This window comes from Netta rufina (assembly GCF_964035555.1).
Source record: "Netta rufina genome assembly, chromosome: 15".
NCBI classification, from domain to species: domain Eukaryota; kingdom Metazoa; phylum Chordata; class Aves; order Anseriformes; family Anatidae; genus Netta; species Netta rufina.
The window spans coordinates 15,385,360-15,408,712 of NC_140138.1; the positions used below are offsets into that span (position 1 = coordinate 15,385,360).

The 23,353-nt window shown below is 67.8% G+C and overlaps 2 protein-coding genes across 3 annotated transcripts in view; one reads left to right on the forward strand and one right to left on the reverse strand.

Annotated features, from left to right (window-relative positions):
• Positions 1 to 8,970, forward strand: part of RAI1 (retinoic acid induced 1) — a 68,882-nt gene extending 59,912 nt beyond the window's left edge. Inside the window, exons 3-6 of the mRNA XM_084295849.1 lie at positions 1,045 to 6,619; positions 7,872 to 7,965; positions 8,226 to 8,275; positions 8,657 to 8,970. Coding sequence (XP_084151975.1) covers positions 1,061 to 6,619; positions 7,872 to 7,965; positions 8,226 to 8,275; positions 8,657 to 8,671 — 5,718 coding nt within the window. The 5' untranslated portion in view covers positions 1,045 to 1,060 and the 3' untranslated portion in view covers positions 8,672 to 8,970. The remainder of the gene's footprint in view (positions 1 to 1,044; positions 6,620 to 7,871; positions 7,966 to 8,225; positions 8,276 to 8,656) is intronic.
• A 1,837-nt stretch (positions 8,971 to 10,807) lies between these two features.
• SREBF1 (sterol regulatory element binding transcription factor 1) lies at positions 10,808 to 23,108 on the reverse strand. Of its 2 annotated transcripts, none has more exons than XM_084295772.1 (19): positions 22,947 to 23,108; positions 18,351 to 18,749; positions 18,029 to 18,210; positions 17,792 to 17,926; positions 17,484 to 17,702; positions 17,259 to 17,373; positions 16,955 to 17,169; positions 16,336 to 16,540; positions 15,387 to 15,571; positions 14,498 to 14,759; positions 14,220 to 14,386; positions 13,828 to 13,996; positions 13,647 to 13,755; positions 13,457 to 13,566; positions 13,239 to 13,371; positions 12,925 to 13,087; positions 12,443 to 12,628; positions 12,235 to 12,346; positions 10,808 to 12,024 (listed from the first exon to the last, which is right to left on the reverse strand). In XM_084295772.1, exons 1-19 carry the CDS (start codon positions 23,050 to 23,052, stop codon positions 11,801 to 11,803), a joined length of 3,396 nt encoding a protein of 1,131 aa, XP_084151898.1. In that variant the 5' UTR covers positions 23,053 to 23,108; the 3' UTR covers positions 10,808 to 11,800. The 2 variants fall into 2 exon arrangements, with proteins under 2 accessions (XP_084151898.1, XP_084151897.1); XM_084295771.1 differs by having other exon boundaries at positions 17,786 to 17,926.
• Between the last annotated feature and the right edge of the window lie 245 nt (positions 23,109 to 23,353).

The window sequence follows — 23,353 nt, forward strand, 5'->3', positions numbered from 1 at the left end:
AAATGGAGCACAAGGGGACCCCAGCACAGCGTGGTGGGGTCATGGCATGCTGTGGGCCGGGCAGAGCAGTGGAGGAATCACCCTGCAACGCTGGGGCAGGTGGCAGGGGTGGGAGAGGCTGCCACCAGCATCAGCAGGGCAAGAGGAGGCAGCAGGGCCCCAGACGTCCCCCAGGTCACAGGCGCGGTGCTGCGGAGCGGGGCGATGCAGGGAGAGACGTAGGGAGCTGCTGCAGGGCGAGGCGAGGCGATGTGATGTGAGGCGACGCGGGGCGATGCGATGCAGGGCGTTGGGAGGTGGTGCAAAGCCAGCTGCTGCGATGCAGGGCGGTGAGATGCGAGGTGACGAGATGCGGTGCAGGGCGATGCAAGGCAAGGCGAGGTGGTGCAGGGCAGGGCAAGGCAAGGTGAGGTGGTGCAGGGCAGGGCAAGGCAAGGCGAGGTGGTGCAGGGCGATGCAGGGCGATGCAAATTGGTGCAAGGCAAGGCAACGTGGTGCAGGGTGATGCACAACAATGCAAGGCAGGGCGAGGTGATGCAATGCGAGGTGACGAGGTGTGATGCAAAGCGATGCAAGGCGAGGCGATGCAGGGCGATGCAAGGCGAGGGGATGAGATGCGATGCAAAGAGGCGCAAGGCAAGGCGAGGAGGCGCATGGTGCTGCAAAGCGGTGCAAGGCGAGGCGATGCAGGGCGATGCAGAACGCTGCAAGGCAAGGCAGGGCGATGCAGAGCAAAGCAATGCGAGGTGCTGCGCCGCTGCAAAGCAATGCAACGCGAGGCGAGGCGATGCACGGCCGTGCAAGGCGAGGCAGTGCAGGGCGATGCAACACACGCAGGGCGATGCGGTGCAGGGTGAGGCGAGGCGAGGCGATGCAGCGCCAGGTGCCACGATCCGGGGCCACGCGAGGTGACGCAGTGCCAGCGAGGCGCTGCCCCGGCAGGCGCGGCGGTGCCCGCGGTGCCCCCTGCGCGCGCGGCCGTGCTCCCCGGGCCCGCGGCGGCGGCGGTGCTTCATTTGAATTCTCGCCTCTCTCTCTTCGCAGATAACAAGCCCGCGCCATGCAGTCCTTTCGAGAAAGGTGTGGTTTCCATGGCAACCAGCAGAGCTACCAGCCGACTTCACAAGATACATCACGCCTGGAGAATTACAGGCATCAAAGTCAGGCAGGGCCGAACTGCGAGCGGCAGAGGCTGGTGGCGAAGGAGTACTACAGTCAGCAGCAACTGCCGTACTCGGGCTACGAGAACAGCGCCGTGGAGAAATACCACCGGGGAAACAAGCAATTAGCGGGGCAGCAGCTGCAAGGCAGGCCGGCCTTTTCCAATTACGCCGTGCAGGAGAACAGCCCCTACCCGGCCCGCTATTCGGGGGACGAGGGCCTGCAGGCGTGGGGCAGCCAGGCGCAGGCGCTGCCCGGCGGGGTGGCCAAGTATGAGGACAGCCTGATGAAGAAGACGGCGGCGCCGGCGGGCGGGCGGCCCTACCACGAGCCGGCGGCGGCGACCCCGCTGCCCTTCCGGACTCACTTCCAGCAGCAGCAGCAGCAGCAGCCGCCCGCGCTCCCCTACCCCAAGCTGCAGCGGCAGAAGCTGCCCAACGACGTCTCCTCGCCCATGCCCTTCCCGCAGAGCCCCCATTTCGGGCAGCACTCGCAGTCCTTCCCCGCCTCCTCCACCTACTCCTCGGTGCCGGGGGGCAGCCAGCCGGCGCACTCCTACAAGAGCTGCACGGCCCCTTCGGGGCAGCCGCCGCTGGAGCGGCCCCTGGGCAGCGCCGCCAGCCTGGCCCCCGGCCCCCGCGTGCCCAACCTGCACGGCTACCAGCCCAACCGCATCGGCTACGAGCAGCCCCCGCAGCCCCCGCCGCAGCCCCCGCAGCCCCCGCCACCGCCCCCGCAGCCCCCGCAGCCTCCCCAGCCCCAACCTCAGCCCTTGCAGGGGAGGCATCACGCCCCGGAGACCCTCCACTACCAAAACCTGGCCAAGTACCAGCATTACAACCAGCCGGGGCAGACCTACTGCCAGGGCGACGCGCCGCCCGTCCGGACGCCGGAGCAGTACTACCAAACCTTCAGCCCCAGCGCCAGCCACTCGCCGGCACGCTCCGTCGGCCGGTCGCCGTCCTACAGCTCCACGCCGTCCCCGCTGATGCCCAACCTGGAGAATTTCCAGTACAGCCAGCAGCCGCTGAACGCCGGCGCCTTCCCGGCCGGCATCGCCGACCACAGCCATTTCATGCCGCTGCTGAACCCTTCTCCCACCGACGGGACGAGCCCGGATGCTCAATCCGGGAACTGCAAGAACCTGCCGAAGGAGAAGCTGCCCGAAAACCTGCTGTCGGACCTGAGCCTGCAGAGCCTGACGGCGCTCACCTCCCAGGTGGAGAACATCTCCAACACCGTCCAGCAGCTGCTGCTCTCCAAATCGGCCGTGCCCCAGAAAAAAGGCATCAAGACCCCGGCGAGGACCCCCGAGCAGCTCAAGGGGCAGCACTGCAGCCCCGAGAGCAGCACGTACTCCGCGGAGCAGGTGGGGACGCCGCTGTCCGACCCGCTCAGCACCCCGCAGTCCGTCCACGCCGAGACGCAGGACGCCGACTATCTCAGCGGCTCGGAGGACCAGCTGGAGAGGAGCTTCCTCTACTGCAACCAGAACCGCAGCCCTGCCCGCGTCAACAGCAACTCCAAGGCGAAGCCCGAGTCCGTGTCCACCTGCTCCGTGACCTCCCCGGATGATATGTCCACCAAATCGGACGACTCCTTCCAGAGCATCCACGCCAGCCTGCCCCTGGAGACCTTCACCAAGTACGTGACCAACGAGCGGGACTGTCCCCGGCTGCTCCTCAGCGCGCTGTCCCAGGAGGAGCTGGCCTCCGAGATCATCGTCCTGCAGGACGCCATCAGCGAGAAGGGGGACAAAGCCTGGGCCAACTCGCCCATGTTGAGCAAGGAGGCCACCAAGTCCCCCTTCCAGCTGGAGAACCACCGGCCGTGCCTGGACTCCATGGTGAAGGGCGCGTGGCCCAGCCAGGGGGACTCCAGCACCCTCACCGAGCCCCTCAAGCTGGACAAGGCTTCGGGGGGCAGCGCGGGGAAGGACTTTGGGGAGGAGGTGTACGAGGGTCCCCAGGTGGAGTTCGCGGCCACCGAGACCAAGGACTCGCTCAAGGATGCGGCCCCGCTGGCCTTCAATTCCAAGCCCAGCATCCCAGCCGCCACTTCCAGCGCGGGGGCCTCCAGCTTCAGCTGCTACTCGAACACCACGGCCAACTCGGTGGACTCCGAAAACGCCATGGAGCACTTTGAGTGGCCGGAGGAGAGCCTGGGCGAGGCGTGCCTCAGGTGGAAGGAGCTGGGCTCGGGCCTGCAAGCCTCCGACCTCCCCAAGGGCTTGTTCCCCAGCAAAATGGTGGGGTCCTGCAAGGAGAAAAAAAATGCCTGCAGCTTGGATCTGTGCGACGGCGAGCAGCCGGCCAAGAGCGAGCCGGCCCGGGACTTTGCCCAGCAGGCGATGGAGGAGGAAGAGGAGGAGACGCTGACCTACGACGAGGCCACGAAGGCAGACAGCGAGAGGTGGCTGCAGGACACCCGGCACTGCTGCTCGGCCGGGGACTTTGGCGAGATCCCCATGATCTCGTCGCCGGAGCTGAAGGAGTCGGACCTGGAGGCGGAGGAGTACTCCTCGCTCTGCGAGCTGGCGGGCGCGGAGCAGAAGCCGGTGCCCTACGACGCCTCGCCGCCCAAGCCCCCGGAGATGCCCGCCGTGCTGTCTGCCAGCGAGGTGCCCGTGTCCGCCGAGGAGACCGTCAGCACGGTGGAGAAGGAGGGCTCGGCGCCCTCGGCGCGCCTCTCCGGCCAGTCCGTCATCCTGCTGGGCCCCGCGGTGGGCACGGAGACCAAGGTGAAGAGCTGGTTCAAGTCCTCCCTGCCCCACATCCAGCCCGAGGAGAGCGGCGGAGGGGAGAAACCTCACCCGGAGGGGGCGGATGCCGAACCCTTGAAGAAGCAGCTGGTGCCCGAAACCGTGCTGGGGAAGACGGAGCCTGTCTCGAGGGGCAAGAGCCTCCGCAACAAGAGGGTGCACTGCCGGCTGCCGGAGGGGGACGGTGCTGGCGGCGCGGTGCCGAGCCCCTTCGATGAGCTGCCGGTGGCGTGCGTCAGGCCGGACGGGCAGGTGGAGATGCCGAGCAAGAACGCCCACAGCCAGACGCCCAGGTTTGCGGCGGAGGGCTTGCCGGCACGCATGTGCACCCGCTCCTTCACCGCCCTCGCCGAGCCCCGCACCCCGGCCCCGCTGGAGGGGCTGAAGGTGCCGGTGCACCAGGAGAAGCTGGGGAAGAAGCCGGCCTGTGGGGTGAAGCAGAGGGTGGCTTTCAAAGCCAGGAAGCGCAGCGGCCGGCCGGCTCCTAAAGTGGTCCAAAACGCCGGCGGCGATGCCACCCTCCTGGTGCCCAGCTTGGTGCCCGCCGAGGAGGCAGCGGGGCCGACGCCGCCGGAGGGGGACGCGGCGGACGCGGGGGAGAGGGACCAGCGGTCGATGATCCTGCGCTCCCGGACGAAGACGCAGGAGGTTTTCTACACCAAGAGGCGGCGGGGCAAGCGGGCGGCGGAGGTGCGGCTGAAGAACTGCAAGGCACCCAAAAAACTCATCTCCAACAACCACCTCCCGCCCGCCTTCAAGCTGGCCCCTCCGGGCAGCCCCCACAAGGAGGGCAAGGTGGGAGCCCGGATGAAGCTGCCCAAAACGGGGCCGGGAGTGGGCAGCAAGATGTCCGAGCGGCCCCTGCACTCGCTGAAGAGGAAATCCACCTTCATCTCCCCCATCCCCGCCAAGAAGAGGAACCTGGTTCTGCGGAGCAACAGCGGCGGCATGAAGGAGGAGAAGCCCGAGGGTCCCCCCAGCCTCTTCAAGAAGATGCCCGTGGCCAAGAAGGTGAAAGCCAAGCTGCCCCCCAAGAGCCCCGGGGAAGCCGTCCCGAAACCCCCACTGCCAAAGGAGGCCCCCGACGTCTGCATCAAGATCACCTCCCGGGCGGCCTTCCAGGAGGCCACCAAGACCAAAGTGCTGCCTCCCCGCAAGGGCCGCGGCCTCAAGCTGGAGGCCATCGTGCAGAAAATCACCTCGCCCAACCTGAAGAAGTTCGCCTGCAAGCCGGCAGCCACGGCGGCAGCGACGGCGGCGGCGGCGACGGCGGCGGCCACCTACGGCACCTCCCTGAGCCCAGCGGGGGCGGAACGGGAGCGGGCGGTGAAGCACGGCGGCGTGGCCCCGGCGGTGGGCGACGCGCGGCTGCCCAAACCGGCGGCGGCGCAGAAAGCACCCGCGGCGCCGTCGGCCGAGCAGTTCTGCCGAAACGCCCACGGCAGAGCGCTGAAGGGGAAGCCGGGCAGCGGGAAGAAACTCTCCGCCGACGGCTTCCAGGGCGAGACGTGCGTGCCGGCCGTGGTGGCGGCGCAGCCCGGCTCGGCGGTGGTGGCCAAGAACGCGGCGCTGCTGCCCAAGAAGAGGAACCGCAAGGGCAAAGCGGCAGCGCTGGGCATGGCCAAGGCGCCCCTGGGCCCCGCGCTGCCGCTGCCACCGCCTCGCGAGCGGGCGGCCGGGCCGGGCGGCGGGGACGAGGGCAAGAAACCAAAGAGCGAGGAGAAGGAGGCGGGGGGCGGCGAGGGCCCCGAGGGGCGTTCGGCGGGTGGGCCGGCGCGCGGGCCGAAGGCGCGGGCCAACCACGCCAACTACAACGGCTACTCCAAGCGGCAGCGGAAGCGCCTGGCCCACGGCAAGGCCAAGGCGGTGCCGTCGCGGTGCAAGAGCCGGGGCAAGCGGCGGCGGCAAGCCCAGCAAGCGCCGCTGCTGCACCCCGCCGAGCCCGAGATCCGCCTCAAGTACATCTCCTGCAAGCGGCTGCGGGCCGACAGCCGGGCTCCCCCCTTCGCGCCCTACGTCCGCGTGGAGCGGCGCGGCGACTTCACCACCGCCTGCACCGTGGTCAACTCGCCCGGCGACGAGGCCCGGCTGCAGCGGGGGCCCGCCGGCACGGCGCCGCGGCCGCGGGCGGCTCTCCCCGCCTCGTCCACCATGCACATGGGGCCCGTGGTGTCGAAGGCGCTGAGCGCCGCCTGCCTGGTGTGCTGCCTGTGCCGCAACCCCGCCAACTACAAGGACCTGGGGGACCTGTGCGGGCCCTACTACCCCGAGGACTGCCTGCCCAAGAAGAAGTCGCGGCTGAAGGAGAAGGCGCGGGCGGAGGGCGAGGAGGCCGGCGCGGCGGAGCGGGGGCCGAAAGGGACGGAGAGCAGCTGGGCAGCCGGCGGCAAGCCGCCGAGGCCGGAGGGTGCCACCGAGGCTGCCAAGCAGAGCTCGCTCCGCTCCAGCCCCCGGGGCATGTTTCGCAGGCTGCAGAGCTGCTACTGCTGTGACGAGAGGACAGAGGGCGAGGAGGCGGCCGAAAAGCCCCGGAGGCACGAATGTAACAAAGCCGAGTCCCCCCCGCAGGAGCCGGGGGCGGGCGACACGCAGGAGCACTGGCTGCACGAGGCCTGTGCCATATGGACCGCTGGGGTTTTCCTGGTGGCGGGGAAGCTCTACGGGCTGCAGGAGGCCGTCAAGGCGGCTGCCGACGTGGTAAGAGCTCAGCCACCCACCCGGCACGGCACCCCGGGGTGGCGGGGCGAGCCCTCCCACCCGTAGCGGAGAGGCCGTGGGGGGAACGGAGGGGATGGAAGGCGTCAGCTCCTCCAAACGGGCACGGCCGGAGCAAACGGAGTCACCAACCCCATTTTTGGCCCACCCCAAGACGGTGGTGGCCGAGCCGGCCCCGTGTGGCAGAGAGAAGTTGGTCCCGGAGCTGGGCACTGCCCGTATGCCCCCTGCCCGTCCTCCTGGTCCCCAAAAGGGCCTGGGGCTCAGCCCTGTTGAGTTTTTTGCTGCTCTCCCCATGGGCTCGGCCGTGGCGCAGTTAGGAAGGATGAAGCAGACGAGCCCCGGGGCTCGCTGTGCTGGGTGCTCTGAGCTGGCTGCAGGGCTCGGGGTGTCCCCAGACAACAGGGAGAAGCAGGAGCAGCCTTTCCCATCGCGTTTTGTAGGGTTTTTGGAGCAGACCGAGGGCTAACAGCGTGTTAGTGCCCGGGAGCAGGGGAATCCCCCAGGACACACGGCTGCAGCGGGGGTGAAATTAATAGGGCTGGTCAGCAAGCTGCCGGGCATTACAAGCCGTCCTGGGAGACCGGGGCTGGCGTTGGGATTCGATGAACCCGGCTGGCTTCCTGGGAGATTTGTGCTGCTGCCTCCCTGATAAGGCCTAAAATCCTCCTTTTTAGCCTTAGAAGTGGTTTTGTGCTGTCACGCCGTGCGGCGGCTCAGGGAGGGTCGGACACGGCCCTGCCCCGCTCCTTGTCCAGTCCGCGAGGAGCATGGGGACACTGGGAGGGCAAATTAGGGAGGACACTGCTGGGACACTGCCATGGGGATATGGGGTCTTTGTGCCCGGCAGGCCCCCCGTTAGCAGATTTGGGGCTGAACACATCCAATCCATCATCCCCATGGTCCGTCCATGGGCTGCCACCCTCCCCGCCTGTGCCAGCAACAGGGACGGGGCAGGAGTGGGGACCCCCGGGGTTTTCTACCCCCGCTGCCCCCGAGCCATGGCACGGCCACGTCCCTTCACCACCTGCCCACTCTCTGCTTTCAGCATTTTCCACCCAAAAGAGGGTGGCCGCAGCCGGTGGCGCTGGAGGGAGGATGCTACTGGGGGGCAACTCGGGGCAGCAGCAGGGACACCGGGGGCCGTTTGGGGCTCGTCACCTCGGCGCTGGGCTCTGACGAGGTCTCTCTGTCTCTCTTTGCCTCTCTCTCCCTCTCCCCGCGGCGTGTTAAGAAGTGCTCGAGCTGCCAGCAAGCGGGAGCCACGGTGGGCTGCTGCCAGAAGGGGTGTCCCCACACCTACCACTACGCGTGTGCCATCGACACAGGTGAGCCCCAGCAGCGGGGACGGGGGGGGTCGTGGGGACACCCCCCCCCCAGCGCCCTCTGAAATCAGGGACGGGGTGGGCTGGGGGCTCCCCGTGGCGGATGGCGAGGTGCTTCGTGTCCCGAATTTTGTGGTTGGTGTCCCGAATTTGACTGCTCTCAGCCCAAATCTTCGTGCAAATGGTGGCGAGGAGGGGGCTGCGTCCCTGCTGCTCCTCGGGGACAGTCATCAGCCCCCTGACACGGCCTTTTCTCCTCGCAGGTTGCTTACTAACCGAAGAGAGCTTCTCTCTGCGATGTCCCAAACATAAGGTGAGCCCGGAGACCCTCGGTGCACCCCCAGGGGAAGGCAGAGCTGCTTTCACGCCGTGTCCCCCCCCCATCCTCGGGGACGTCCCCCTCCTTGGCACAGGGCAATCGCTTCCCTGGGGCTCCCCATGAGACCCCCAGTACAGGGGCTATACCCCCATAGACAGTCTGTGGGGTTTTTTATGGGATTTTGTCCACCTGCCCTTAACACTGACCTGGTGGGGGGGGGACACAATTTAAAACCTGTGCCAAAACCCCGTCCTCCGGGCTCAGCGCTTTTCGCAGGGCTGCATCCCGATGGGGACACCCCCGCCAGCTTGGGGACAATGTGCTGTGTGTCCCCCCCCCCACCCTATTAACCCCCCTGTCCCCTTGTCCCCGCAGAGGCAGCCCGTGTAGCGGCGCGGGAGGCGCGACGACCCCCGCCACCAGCGAGGGACCCGCGGGGGTGGCAGCGCCACCGTCCCCAGCACCGAGCCGTCGGGGGCCACCGGAGGAGCGTGGCCCCCGAGGTGGGCGCAGCGCTGCCGGCCGCCCCCCAACCTCTCTCCTCGGGGCCCCCCCTTCGGTGGGGAGAGCCCCCCGGGGTGGAAAAACGGGGCCCGGGGGGCACGGAGCCCCCCCGGGGTGGCGTGGCGGGGTCACCAGCCCCGGTGACATCCGTATGGAGAACACAGAGACTGCTCCAGGACTACGTGAGCTGCACAGGGGTGGTGGGTTTGGGTGGGGGGGGTGGGGGGGTGGGGGGGGGATGGGGGCGGGGGGGGGCCGTGTACGAAGGGGTCCCGGCGCTGTTGTCTTACTTTGGGGCCGCCGGACCCTGCGTGGGTCCCGGGGTCTCCGTATCTCACACTGATCTGATCTGAGATGTTGCCTTCAGCAAACCTCATGGTGTCTGTCTGTATATATGTGCGCGACGGAGAAAAGGAAAAAAAAAAAAAAAAAAAAAGAAAAAAAAAAGGAAAAAAAGACAAAAAAAAGACAAAAAAAAAAAAAAAAAAGGAAAGAAAAGAAAACAACAACGGCCTGCTGTCTGAAACACCACTTGGCTTTTCCCGTTTCGTTCTTCCATCTCCTGCCCTCTCCTCACCCTGCTGGGCACGGCCTCCCCAGGACGGGGACAGCGCTGGGACAGCCCTACGCCAGCGGCTGTGACCCCACCGGGGGCTGCCCCAGCCCCGATTCCTCCCTTCTGCTTGCACCCGCCCTCCTCCTGCCCTGTGGGGGGCTGGCGCTGCTGGGCTGGGGTCCCCAAAAGGCCACCCTCCTACTGCTCTGCCTCGCCGAGACCTTGGCTCGCTGGGGATGGGCTTTGTCCCCTGCGCTTGGGCTTAAACCCCAAAGCTCTGGGTGCAAGCCCTATAGCTCTGGGTGCAAGCCCCATGGTCCTGGGTGCAAATCCCATAGCTCTGGGTGCAAACCCTATGGCCCTGGTGCAAGCCCCATGGCTCTGGGTTCAAATCCCATAGCTCTGGGTGAAAACCCCATGGCCCTGGTGCAAGCCCCATTGCTCTGGGTGCACACCCCAGGGCTCTGGGTGCAAATCCCATAGTCCTGGGTACAAACCCCAAGGCTCTGGGTGTAAATCCCATAGCTCCGGGTGCAAACCCAGCTTTCCAGCCGGGTGCAGGTGGGCGCAAACAGCCCAGCAGCAGCTCCCACTCGGCAGCACCGGTCCCCATTGGGGTGGGCAGCATTTGGGCTGCCCCAGCCCACCCCACGGGGACGTGGGACACCACGGGGAGGGACGGAGGAGACCCTCGTGTGGCGCTGGCTTGCCCCTCGCCACCAGCTCCCTTTGGCTTCCTCCACTCCGGGCTGCTTCAGCGGGGCTGCCCAGGGCGATTTAACCCCAAATCCCCGTCCTAAAAGGCGTGAGCTGCCCCCCCAGCAGCGCCGAGCATCCCACGGGAAAGGGGCAGCCCCGTGCCCCCTCCATCCCACAACCCAGCCCTCACCCTCAAGGTTTGCTGGCCAAGAAATGTCTGTCGTTTCAGCAGCCTGCCTCGGACACGGGGGCGAAAAACACACAAAAAAAAGAAAAAAAATAAAAGGGGAGAAAAGAGACTAATAAAAATAATCAATTACAAAAAAATATAAAAAAATCGTCCGTGTCCCTGGCAGCGCTGCCTGAAATCTGGCTATTTTTAGTGACATCTTGTACATATGACTGTAAAATGGTAAACCGTGTGTATTATATATTGCCTCATTATATAGTGTATATATATGTATACATATACATATATATAATATATATGAAGACTGTAAATGTTAAGACTAGTGTTCTTATTAGTATATTGCTTCACACTGAAGATTGTGTGTAACAAGCTGTTTCTAAAAGATGTTTATTTTCCTTAAGAGTAAAAAACAGGTCATTGCATTCAGAGCGTCAATAAAGATACAACGATTGTTTTGGAAGTACGTGGCGCCCTGCTCGTGGCCTGTGTTCCTCCCTGGCTGCCTGCCCCGCTGGCCCTTTGTCCCCAGGTGGCCCCCACCCCCAAAAAGGCTCGCTGTGGGGTTGGGGTTTTTTGGGGGGGGGAAGCTTGGGTATGGGGGCAGCAGCTCCGGTGCTCCCCACGCGCGTTGGGGCAGGGGGGTGGGTTTGGGGTGGCCCCATCCCTGTCCCCTTTGTCCCCCCCCCAATCCCATTTTGTGCAAGGAAAGCGGGACCCCACAGGCTGCCCACCCGCCTGGGGGGGGTCTTTTTGCCCCAACCCATCTCGGATTGCCCCCCCTCCAGTGTCAGAGCCCAGTCCAGCACGCAGCGGTATAAATAATCAGCTTTAATTGTCTGTACAAAACTCTCCAACTATGAAAATACCGTTTAAAAAGGCGAGGCAAAGGGATGGGGGGGGGGGATGCTGGGGCGTGGCGGGGAGGGGGGGCTATGTACAAGGTGTGAGCAGCGAGGGGAGGGGATGGGGGCACCCACCAGCCCCCCCCGACACCCCCAAGGGGGGGAACCTCCCCTTCTCCAAAAGCGCTCGGAGCTGGCGCTCGGCACCGGCTGCAGCAGCTCCAAACTGGGGGGGGACTGGTCAGTGCTGGGGAGGGACGGGGAGGGACTGGGGGCCCCTCTTTCCTACCACGGGCACCACCTGGGAGACAAGACGGTGCCACCATAGCTGCCACCACGGGGCAAGCCCTCCTGCCCTCCCCAACGCTGGGGTGTCCCCCCCCTGGGGCTTGGGGACTGCGGAGAGGGGGACGGGCAGGGGCGCGCAGGGGAAAGGGGGGCGAGGACGGGCCCCAGCCCTGTGCCGGGGTGCAGCAAGGGGGTGTCGGGCAGCGGGGAGGAGGGTGGCCGAGCACCCCAGTGCCATGCAATACTGTGACAGTGTCACTAGATGTCCCCACGTCCTGGGGACACGCGGGGAGCACCCACTGGGGACGGTGACGAAGGGGACGCGGCACCCCGGCGCTCCTCCTGCCCGGCGCCTCCAAAAACCTTCAGCCCGTCCTGCAGCGGGGGCGAGGGCTTTGGGGTGACCCCATCCCCTGTCCCGTCCCCGTCCCCCCCCCCGGCTATCCCGAGGTGACCGTGGTGCCGCTGCCCAGCTTGATGATCATCTGCTGGCAGTCGTGCAGCGTGCGGCGGTCGCCCAGCTTCTCCAGCGTGCGCGCCGCCTCCGCCAGCATCCCCACGCGCTGCCCGGGGGCCGAGAGGAAGCTGGGGGGCAGGTAGCAGGAGGCGAGCAGCAGGGCCTCGGCGTGCTCCCGCGGCGTGGGGTGGCTCTCGGGTTCGCCAGCTGCGGGGACAGAGCGGGCACCAGTCCCTCACCAGCCCTTTGGGTTCTCCGGGTATGCCGCGAGGCTATTTGGGCACCCCGCCGCCCAAAATATTGGGGGAGGAGCTCCCCCTATCCATGCCGTACCCCCTAAACACGGTGGTGGCGAGCAGCGGGGTGTCCCCGTGGGGTACCCGGTGCAGGGGGGGCTCCCCGAGACCCTTCACCCACCTGTTTTGCTGCCCTGCACCCCTCTCCTCCGCAGGCTGCGGTCCAGCAGCTGGTGGGTGCGCGTGGGGCTGGCGCGAGCCATCAGCCTGGCGGTGGCTTCGTGCAGGAACACCTAGGAGGAGGAGGAGGAAGAGGAGGAAGAAGAGGAGGGTTGGAGGGCACGGTGCGCGTCCCCACGGGGCTCTCCGAGGCTGGAGGGGGGGCTCACCCTGCGCATGGCGGGCCGGAGGGTCTGCGCCAGGCGCCGCAGGGTGCTGAGGTCCTGCTGGAAGCCGCGGAGCTCCAGGGCGGACGCCTGGTAGGCGCCGCGGAGCTGCTGGCTGGCGCTCATCTGCTGCTGCCACAGGTTGGTGCGGGTGACGAGGAGCAGGTCGCAGAGCAGGAGCTGCACCGCCTGCAAGGAATTGGGGAGGGGGGAGACACACACACAAAGGGGAGCGGGGGTGGGCAGTGAGCGGGACAGACGGACGGGGCGCACCCCGACACCCTCTCCCCGTGGGCGGGCGGCGCTGCGCGGGACCCCCGCCGGGCTGCATGGCAGGGGCATTGCACTCCCAGTCTGACACATGCAATGCAACTACAATGCACCCCCGCGAGGGCCGGGGACGCCTCCTGCGTTTTGGCAACCCACCCCCACCCCCAAAAAAATAATAAAAAAAAAAAACCCGCTCCCAGCTTCCCCAGCCTCACCTTGTCGATGGTGCACTTGGGGGGGCTGCTGAGCTCCAGGCTCTCCCGCAGGCAGCTGCTGGCCTTCTCGCAGTGGTTCAGGCTGGCCTGGCTCCCGTCCTGCTTGCTCAGCATGGCCCGGACAGCCTTGAAGGAGTGCAGCGCGGCGCGGGGAAGGGGCTTCCTGCACGGGGACGGGGAGCACGGTGACCACGGACCCCTCGGTGAGCACGGTGAAGCCCCCTCCAGCAGGCGCAGGGGCTGCGCCGACCCCAAATAAAAGGGGATGTAGAAGAAGAGCTGGCACCCTGCGCCCCGCCACCCCCAGCACTCACTCAGAGCCCTGCAGCACCCGGGGCATGGTCTCCACCAGCGGGTAGAGGCGCTCGGCCCCCTCCTCGTCTCCCTGCAGCCAGTGGATAACGGCGCCGATGACGGACGCCCACCACTTGGACACGGGGTCGGTGCCTGCAGGGTAGAAATGGACATGGGAACGGGGTGTCCACGGCCAGCCCGCTGCCCCCACGCAGTGCCCGGGGGACGCCGGCCTCACCAGTCACCGCCGCCAAGCCGCAGCTGATGGAGGGCGCGGGGCCGGGCGCGCCGCTGGCGTCGGAGCAGCCGTTGAGCAGCTGGAGGTACTCCAGGGCATCCGAAAAGCGCCTGGTGGGGCAGCAGAGGGGACGTGAGCAGGGCTGGACCCCCGGTGAGCAAAGGGAAGGGGTGCCCACCCCGACACTCACCCCTCTCCCTGCGCCGCGGGGCGGCCGGGCTCGGGCATGGCCACGCAGCACAGCGCCTTCTCCAGGAGGTGCTCGCGGAAGAGCTGGGTCACCTGCGCCAGCGGGTCCACTGCGGGGCAAAAGGGGTCAGCCCCCAGCCCCGAAATGGATAAGGGGGGGTACTGGGGGGTTGAGGGGGTACCTGGGTTGCCGGCGGAGCTGTAGATGGTCTCCCTTGGGGCGCCCTTGACGGCCCAGTCGCCGTCCACGAAGAAGCGGTGGCCCAAGGGGTGGCAGAGCCACTGCATGGCGGGGGGCACGGCCCCACCGTGGGACAGGGCCACGCGCCGGGCACTGCACAGGAAGGGGCGCTGCGGGGAGAGCACAACGTTGGGGTGGGGAAAGGAGGGGGTCCCCACGTCCCATTGATGGAGGGGGACACGACACCAAGCCCTGCAGTTTGGGGACAGGCGGCCACATCGAGCCACCAGGTCCCACGGCACATCTGGGGATGGACACGCCGCCGGGCACCCCGCCAAGCCCCCCGCAGGCAAATGGGGCCGCTCCCCACCCCTTGAAGCCCCCCAAACTCACGGCCAAGAAGTGGAAGCAGCGGTGCAGGCTGGCCTTGACGCGCAGGGCGGCCGCCACGTAGATCTCAGCCAGGGCAGCCACGGACACGGCGTCGCCGGCGCACTCGGCCAGGTTGACGGCGCTGAGCGCCAGGTTGATGGCCAGCAGGTGCCCCCCGGCCTGCTTCCCTGCGGGGACCCCCACCGGGCGGGGAGGGCATCAGCAGGCAGCGTGGCGACACCCCCTCCCCAAAAAAACCCCTCCGTAACCCATCCCCATCCCCATGGCACGGCGCCTACCCGCGAGGTGCAGCTGGTGCAGGCGGTGGTACGCCATGGCGGCGTCGCGGGCGCTCTGACGGACGTGGGCGCGGGGCGGGGGGTCCGGGCGCAGCCCCCCAGCGCGGGCGGCCAGCCAGCGGCCCACCCAGAGGCGCTGCAGGAGGTGGCGCAGGAGGGTCCAGAGCAGGCTGCAGGCCAGGTCCCCGTGGGAGGCGGGCAGGGGGCGGCCCAGGGCACCCAGCGCCGTGCGCAGGTGCTGAGCCCCCTGCGCGAAGTCGCCCTGCGGGGACCCCCCCCACAATGGGGTGTTAGCATGGGGAGGAGGGGCCAAGGAGGTGGGCGGGGCTAGGGGCGGGATTAGGGGTTGTGGGCGTGGTCAGGGTTGGGGGCGTGGTTAAGGCTTGGGGGCGTGGTCAGGTTTTTTGGGGGGTGTGGGGAGGGGAGGGTCAAGGAGAGGAGGTTGGGGGACCCACAGGGGGTGTGGTCAAGGAGGGTGGGGGTGTGGTCAAGGAGGTGGGGGCGTGGTCACGGAGAGGGGAGTGGCCAATGAGGATATGTGGGTGGGGTCATGAGGTGGGAGGGGTCAGGGAAAGGGGCGTGGTCAGGAGGTGGGGGCGTGGCCCCATCCCAAGGGGTGTGAATGGGTGGAAGTGGGTGGGGTCATGGTGGGTGGGCGGGGCAAAGCCAGGTGGAAGGGGTGTGGCCAATGTGGGTGGGCGGGGCTAATAGCAATGAGGTGGGCGGGGCATTGGGAAAGTGGGCGGGGCAATCACAGGGAGGGGGTGGAGACAGAGCCGGGGAGAGGGGTGGGGAGCATCGGGGGGCGGGGCCACGATGGGTGGGGCACCGGGAAGTGGGCGTGGCTTTTGGAAGTGGGCGGGGCTTGTGGGCAGCGGGCGGGGCTTACCCGTTCGAGGTCGAGGTCGGCCTGGCGGCGGTGGCGCCAGAAGAGGACGGAGGGCTCGGAGTGCGGGGGGGTGACGGGCTCCCCGCAGACGAAGAGCCGCACCACCGCCCCCAGCACCAGCGCCGCGTTCAGCCCCCAGAACACCAGCGTGGGCCACAGCCACTGCGACCACCCCCACGGCTCCTCTGCGCGGGGACCGCGGTCAGCGGCATCCAGCCCACCCCAGTGACCTCCATCCCAATGGTGCCCACCACCCCAGTGGCCTCCACCCCAGTGTGCCCACCCCAGTGACCTCCAGCCCCATGGTGTCCACCCCAGTGGCCTCCACCCCAATGTGTCCACCCCAGTGGCCTCCACCCCCGTGGTGCCCATCCCAGTGGCCTCCATCCTAATGGTACCCACCCCAGTGGCCTCCATCCCCGTGGTGCCCATCCCAGTGGCCTCCATCCCAAAGTGCCCACCCCAGTGGCCTCCACCCCAATGTGCCCACCCCAGTGGCCTCTACTCCCATAGTGTCCACCCCAGTGGCCTCCACCCCAGTGTGCCCACCCCAGTGACCTCCACCCCCGTGGTGCCCATCCCAGTGGCCTCCATCCCAATGACACCCACCCCAGTGATCTCCACCCTAATGGTACCCACCCCAGTGACCTCCAGTCCCATGGTGTCCACCCCAGTGACCTCCACTCCCATAGTGTCCACCCCAGTGGCCTCCACCCCAATGGTGCCCACCCAGTAGCCTCCATCCCCATGGCCTTCACCCCCACCCCAACACCCTGCACCCCAACAGCCTCCAAACCACCCCACCAGCCTCCAGCCCACCCCAACTTCCTCCACCCAAAGCCTTTACCCCACTCACAGCCTCCCACCCACCCCAATCCCGACAGCCTCCACCACTCAGCCTCCAACCCACCCCTACCCCAACATCCTCCACCCTTGTGCCGGCGCTTACCCGCGGTGCCGGGCTCGGCCATGATGCTCCTGCCAGGCCCCGCAGTGCCCGGGCTCCCCACGGGGGTCGGGGCGCTGGAGCCTCGCAGGAGGGAGGCCAGGGGGTTGAAGGAGAGGCAGAGGAAGACGAAGGCGCAGAGGGCCATGCGGGAGCGATCCAGCATGCCCTGGCTGCCGGGAGAGGGCAGCGGGCGCTCCTGCTTCACCTGCGTGGGTAGCCCCTCTGTGAGCCTCAGGAACGGGGCACATGGGGCAGAGCATGGGGCACAGGGACACGGGCACAGATATAGGGACGTGGGGCACGGCCATGGGGCAGAAGAGTGGGCATGGAGCATGGGGCATGGAGAAGAGGGTTTGGGGTATGGGCATGGCATGGATTATATGGGGGTTGGGCGTGCAGCACGGTGGCGAGGCACAGGGCATGGATATGGGGTACGGGGTGCAGGATACGTGCACGAGGTCCTTAGCAAGGGTGTTGCATCCCCCACACCCCTCCCTCCAGCCCCACACGGGGCGAGGAGCACCCTAAGGGACAAAGGGCCGGGTTCCCACTCCAGCATCCCTCCCCGCTTGGCTCCTGGCCCCTTGGGGACACCCCCTTCCCCGTGCACCCCCCGCACCTTGCCGTGGTCGCAGAGGGGGCTGTCGGGCTCCGAGTCGCTGCTGCTGGTGCTGCTGCCCCCGCTGAGCGAGAGGGGGCTGCCCCGGGAGGGGGACCCCACGTCGGAGGGCGGCGGCGTCAGCATCTCCATCACCTCCGCCTTCACCACCTCCATGGGGGCCTCCGCCTTGGCCCCCCCGCTGCTGCAGGAGGCCACCAGGTCCTTGAGGGACTCTGCGGGGAGCAAGGAAGGGCTGAGACGGGTTGGGGGGGGACGACACAGAAGGATCCTGGACAGCACCTGCCCGCCCTATGGCACTCACTGCTCTTCTGCACGGCCATCTTCAGGCTGAGGTTCTCCTGCTTCAGCTTCTGGTTGCTCTGCTGCAGGTAGCGGATGTACTCGATGGCTTTCCTCAGGATCGCCGACTTGTTGAGCTGCCGGAGGCCAGGGGAGGGGGCTCAGCCCCGCTGCCAGCAGCCCCCTCCTCACCCCCAGCCCCTGCGCCCTTTGCCCCCAGAGCCCCGGCGCAGCGCGGCGCACCCACCTTGGCCTCGGTGCCCACCACCAGGTCCTTGAGCTCCACGATCTTGTCGTTGATGGAGGAGCGGTAGCGCTTCTCGATGGCGTTGTGCGCCGTCCTCTTCTCCCCCTTGCCCTGCACCAGCGCCGGCTTCCCACTGGGCGCCAGCCGGTTGATGGGCAGCTTCTCGGCGTCCACCACCAGCGGCACGGTGGCCAGGATGGTCCCTCCGCTCACCAACGCCTGTAGGGACGCAGGGAGGCATCACCTGGGGGGTCCCCGAGCGTCCCCAGCCCACCCCACAGCCCCTCCATGGGGGAACCTACCGGTACCTGCAGCGGGGCCGCGGTGCCGCCGGCGCTGGTGGCCAGGGAGGCGATGCCGGAGGTTTTGGCGCTGCCGGCGTCCGTCTTGACGGCCGTGAGCAGCAGGGAGTCAGCCTTGATGAAATGGGGCTGCAGCAGCACCTGGGGGGGTGGGAAAGGGTGGGAGGGGGTGGTCAGAGGGGCTGGGGTGCCACCAGACCCCCCCCCCCCTTTGACGTGCGTAATCCTCGGTTTTGGGCTTACCGGCACCGGCTGGATCTGGGGCGAGACGGGCTGGGGGGTGGCGGTGGTGGCGGCAGGGGGGGGTCCGGGGGCCAGGAGCTGTTGGGGTGCCACGCTCTGCACGGGGCCGGGCAGCGTCGCCACGGGTTGGACCGGCTGTGGGGTGGGCAGGGGGCTCTGCCCGGCCCCCCCGGGCTGCACGGCTGGGCACGGAGCAGAGGGCGGCATTAGGGGACCTCCAGCTCCAAGCCAGACCCCCCCCCCCGCACCGAGCCCCCTGCCCAAAATCAGGCACCCCCCTCCTCCCTCTACCACCCCCTCTGTGCACCCCCAAAATCCTCACCGGGGAAGCCGTGCTGGTTCTGGAAGCCCACCAAGGGCTGGGGGCTGAACTGGCCGGGGGACGCGGGGACGAAGCTGGGGGGGGGCAGCATCACGCCGGGCTGGGGCTGGCTGCTGGGCACGGCCGACGGCTCCTCCTTCACCCCCGGGGCTGTTGGGGGGCCGGGGGCTGGCAGGAGAGGGGCAGGGGGCTGTGGGGTGAAGGGTGCCAGCCCCGGGGGGCCCGGGTACACGTTGCCCTGGGGGGCGGCGGGGGGCGGATTGCTGGGCCCCAGGTAGGTGCCGAGGGTGCTCGGGGCCGGGGGGAGCCCCGGGGGCACGGTGCTGTCGGGGGCACCGAAGGGAGAGTCGAAGAGCCCCGAGAAGTCATTGTCCGAGGTGTTGATCAGCTGGAGCATGTCTGCAAAACAGCCCCCCCCCGCAGCCCGTCAGCGGTGGGCCCGGAGCTTTCCAAGGGGTCCCCAAAACCCTCGGGGGTCCCCAGCCCCACGGCGCTCAGGCCTGCTCGGGGCTTTGGGGAGGGATCCCCACAGCCAGGGGCTGTCTCCAGAGAGAAATTCCCAGGGAAGGGCCGTGCCCTGTTCCCCCCAGGCGCTCTGACAGTGGGGAAACTGAGGCACGGCGCTCACATGGTGGGGCTGGGGTCTGCCCCCCCCCCGGCTCAGAGGTTTCCAGCCCAGTCTGGGGTTCAGCGGGGCTGCTCTCAGCCCGGGGGGGGGGCACACACCCCCTCCCTCATTTCCCATACACCAGGAACCCCGACAGCCCCCAAAGCAGCCCCCATATCGGGGGGAGGGAGCAGGTTCAGGTGGGGACAGGGAGGTGCCACACCCCGGCCCCCCCCACCCCAGTGCCAAGCGCATGCGCCCCGCTCTCCCCCCAGCAGAGCAGCACGGCAAGCGCAGGGTTAAACAGCACGGATCTCGGGGGTCTGCCCCCCTCACCGGGGGGGGCACAGACCCGGGGACACCCCCACAGCCGTGCCCCAGCCCCCCCCCATCACCACACCCCTCCATTCCCCCAGGGGATGCCCGTATCGGGGTGCCCCCACTTGGGCACCCCCAGCACGGAGACACCCCAAAGCTGCCTCCACCGCGATGACCCACGGGGAGGGGGGGTCCCACCGAGGCACCCCCAGACCCCCAGACCCCAGGACACCCCCAGCGAGGCTCCCCACACCCCGGGGCACCCCAGGCAGCGGGAAGGGACCGCGGCGAAGCCCCCCCTGAGACGCGGGGAGGATGAAGATGAGGCCGGGGGTACCTTCCCGCGCGGCCGGCGGGGTGGGCGCAAGCGGGGGGTCTCCGAGCGGAGACCGAGGCCTCCTCTCAACCTCGTGCCGAGGAGGCACTGGGATATTTCGGAGCCCTTTTTTTCTCGCCTCCTCTCCCCGCGGGGCCCTCCCTGCATCGCCGCCCGCGCCAGGCCTGGAGCGGGGCCGGCGATGGGGTGATGCCGACTCCGCCAATCGCCGCCCGCGCGCCCGCCGGCCGCCCCCAGACAGCCCCGCGGCCGCGCCAAGGTGAGCCAGGCCGGGTAACTCGCGGGCACCCCACCGGCACCCGCCGCGGTTACTCGGGGTCAGCCGCCCTCGACACCTTCGCCACGAGCCCCCCGAATCCATCCCGGGCACGCCGGGGTGCCCCTCGCCACCCCCTGCGCCCCAGCACCCCCCCCCCCCCGTGCCTGCTGCGGGTGGGTGATGGAGGAGATGTCCCGCATGGAGAGGGGGCTGCTTTGCACCCCTATAAGGGGTCAGCGCCCCTATTTGCACCGGGGGGCTTTCCAGGGGGCTCTAAGCCTCAGACCCCACAGCTCAAGAGACCCCCAAGGCTCCCCCGTGGCGCAGAGGGGGGGCTCTTCCCTCCCACCCCAATACCCAGCAGGGATTTGCGTCCCGTGGCACCCTACAAGCAGCTGCCCCAGCCCTGGGGCTCTGCCCCCAGCTGGAGGTGCCAGGGCTGCCCCCACCCCATTGTTTTGGGGGAGCACGTGGGGCAGGGCTGAGCACCCGTGGGTCCTGGTGCGCGCAGAGCACCCAGGTCCCTGACCACCAGAGGACCCCCAGAGTGGGCGCAGGGACCCTGTGGCCACGTGGGGACCACAACAAACCCACGGGGGGGGGGGCAGGAGGTGGGGCAGATGGCCACGCACTGCAAAACCCCTTTGGCTTCTCACCTCCCCACCCTACGAGCAGCTGGGGGCAGCCCCATAGGGCCCCCAAAGCCCCTCAGCAGGGGGACAGCCCCCCATGTGGGGTGTAAGGGCAGGGCAATGGGGCCGTGCAGAGCCCCCAGGACCATATATATTTCTAACAGCCCTTTACCAAAAATCTCTAGAAAACCCTCCCCATAAATACCACCAACACACCCAGACCCTCTCCATGGGGCCAGAGAAACACCCCCAGAGGGACACCCTCACCCCACACCCCCGTCCCTCTGCTCCCCACGGCTTCCCGGGGCTCACGGCCAAACAAACCGGGGTGTCACGGCGGTGGCTGCCCGCTGGTGACCCGGCGCACCGTGTCAGCCCTGGTTCGGGGCCAAGGAGGGCAGAGGGGACGCCAGCGCGGCTGTGGGGCACGACACCCCGCAGCCAAAGTCCTCGCGGGGAGCCGGGCGGCAGGATGCATCGCTTCCCCCGCTGCTGCCAGCCGGTTAAAGGTCACCCCTTTGGGTTTGGGTTTGAGTTCGGTGCCAGCGCGGGGACACCGCGACGGCCCCGGAGAGGGGGATCCCGGCACCGACCTCCCCGAGCGTCCCGTGGGTGCTGCGGGGTGCCGGGGGGGTTTGGGTGGCCCCACACCCTCTCCCCACCCCGCCGCGTGCTCCACCGGCTGGGCCGGTCTGTGCCGGGGATGCCTCGGGGCCCCGACGCTCGGTGAGCTCAGCCGGGACGGGCGCCACGTGCTGCCGGCCGGGGAACCTGTTTGGTGCTGGGGGAGGGATGGGTATGGGGACGGGGGTGGGAACGGGTATGGGTAGGGGTAGGGGTATGGGAATGGGTACAGGGACGTGAACAGGTATGGGTATGGGAAGGGTAAGGGTATGGGAACGTGTATGGGTATGGGAATGGGTATGGGAATGGGAATAGGAATGGGTATGGGTATGGGAATGGTTATGGGAATAGGTACGGTTGTGGCTATGGTTATGGGAACGGGAATGGGACTTGTATGGGTATGGGAACGGTTATGGGAATGGGTACAGTTATGGGTACAGTTATGGGAACAGGAATGGGAACGTGTATGGGTATGGCAATGGTTATGGGAACAGGAATAGGAATGGGTATGGGTATGGGAACGGTTGTGGGAATAGGTACGGTTGTGGGTACGGTTATGGGAACGGGAATGGGACTTTTATGGGTATGGGAATGGTTATGGGAACAGGAACGGTTATGGGTACGGTTATGGGAATGGGAATGGGAACATCTATGGGTATGGGAATGGTTATGGGAATGGGAATAGGAACGTGTATGGGTATGGGAACGGTTATGGGAATGGCAATGGGAAAATCTATGGGTATGGGAATGGTTATGGGAACAGGAACGGTTATGGGTACGGTTATGGGAATGGGAATAGGAATGTGTATGGATATGGGAATGGTTATGGGAACGGGTACGGTTATGGGAACCCTTATGGGATCAGGTACAGCTCGGTGCTGGGGAGCGGATCCCGCTGGCCCCATCCCCACCGTGCAGCCCCCCTCCCTAAAGGACCCGGTACCGAGGGCTCCGGGCCCGGGGATGCTCCGCAGAGCCCCGGGGCCGCTTCTCCCCCTCCCCTTTCCTCCCTTCCCTTCCCCCCCCGCCCCGGGAAGCCAGGAGGAATGACCGGGAGTAACCCCGGCGGTGACGCTACCGCGGGGCGGGGCTGGCGGCGACACAAGGCTGGGGGGGGGGGGACGGGGGGGGCGGCGGGGCTGCCCCGACACCGGCACCGAGCCCCCCGGGACGGGGGTGGGGGGGGACACCCGGTACCCGAACCCCCCGGATCGAGCACGACGCAACCCAGCAGCGACTCCGCGCCCCAAAAACCCCAAATCGTTCCCCCCCCCCGGGCCCCCCCGGGCTGTGCTACGGCTCTCCGGTATTGCACCGAGCCCCCGGTGTTGCACCGAGCCCGCTGCCCCCCCCCCCCACCTTCTCCAGTATTGCACCGGGCGTTGCACCCCCCGTGGCCACGCGTGGCTTCCCGGCCGGGCACCGAGCACCGGGCAGCGGGCACTGCACCCCCCACGGCCACGCGTGGCCTCCCGGTATCGCAGCGAGCCCCCCCCCCTATTGCACCGAGCCCCCCCCATTGCACCGAACCCCGGTTTTGCACCGAGCCCCCCCTTATTGCACCGAACCCCGGGTGCGCACCGAGCCCTGGGTGCGCACCGAGCGCGCAGCCCCGGTCCCAGCCGTCCCCATCCCGGCACCCCATATCCCCCATCCCACTGCCCCCATATCCCCCATCCCGCTTCCCCCAGCCCCCCCCCAATCCCTGTAACCCTCCCCCAATCCCTCTTCCCCCACCTCCCTCAATCCCAGCGCCCCCATAACCCGGTGCCCCCCCCCCACCTCCCCAAAACCCGGGGCTCCCCGGGCTCCCCCGCACCGTCGATGTCGCTGAGCAGCGCCGTGTCGATGTCGCTGCCCCCGGGCAGCCCCAGGGCCGGGGCCAGCCCGTCCAGGCTCCCGTCGTCGAAGGCGAGGGCGCTCATCCCCGCAGCTCAGCACCGGCGGCGCCGCCCGGCCGCGGCCGCTCGCACCATGAGCGCCGGGGACCTGCGGCCGGGAGGGGCGGGAGCCACCGGGGGGGGTGGGGGGGGGAGGGCGGGACGAGGGGCGGCCCCGGGAACGGCCCCCGGAACGGCTCCGGCAACGGCACCCCCTCCTCGGGGTGCTGCTCCCCCCCTGTGGGGTGTCCGTGTCTGCAGCAGGGTCCTGGGTAGAGAGTTGTTGGGCACCTGGGAACCAAGTGGATCGATAGCTGGGAACCAAATTAATCAATAGGTGGGCACC

Bases quoted from the DNA above. Each gene is read 5' to 3' on its own strand.
- SREBF1 (XM_084295771.1), bottom strand. From the start codon at position 23,052: ATGAGCGCCCTCGCCTTCGACGACGGGAGCCTGGACGGGCTGGCCCCG. The intron at 15,572-16,335 runs GTAAGCGCCGGC...GTCCCCGCGCAG, and splicing joins GGCCGAGCCCGGCACCGCGG to AGGAGCCGTGGGGGTGGTCG. The intron at 14,387-14,497 runs GTAGGCGCCGTG...GGGTCCCCGCAG, and splicing joins GCACCAGCTGCACCTCGCGG to GGAAGCAGGCCGGGGGGCAC.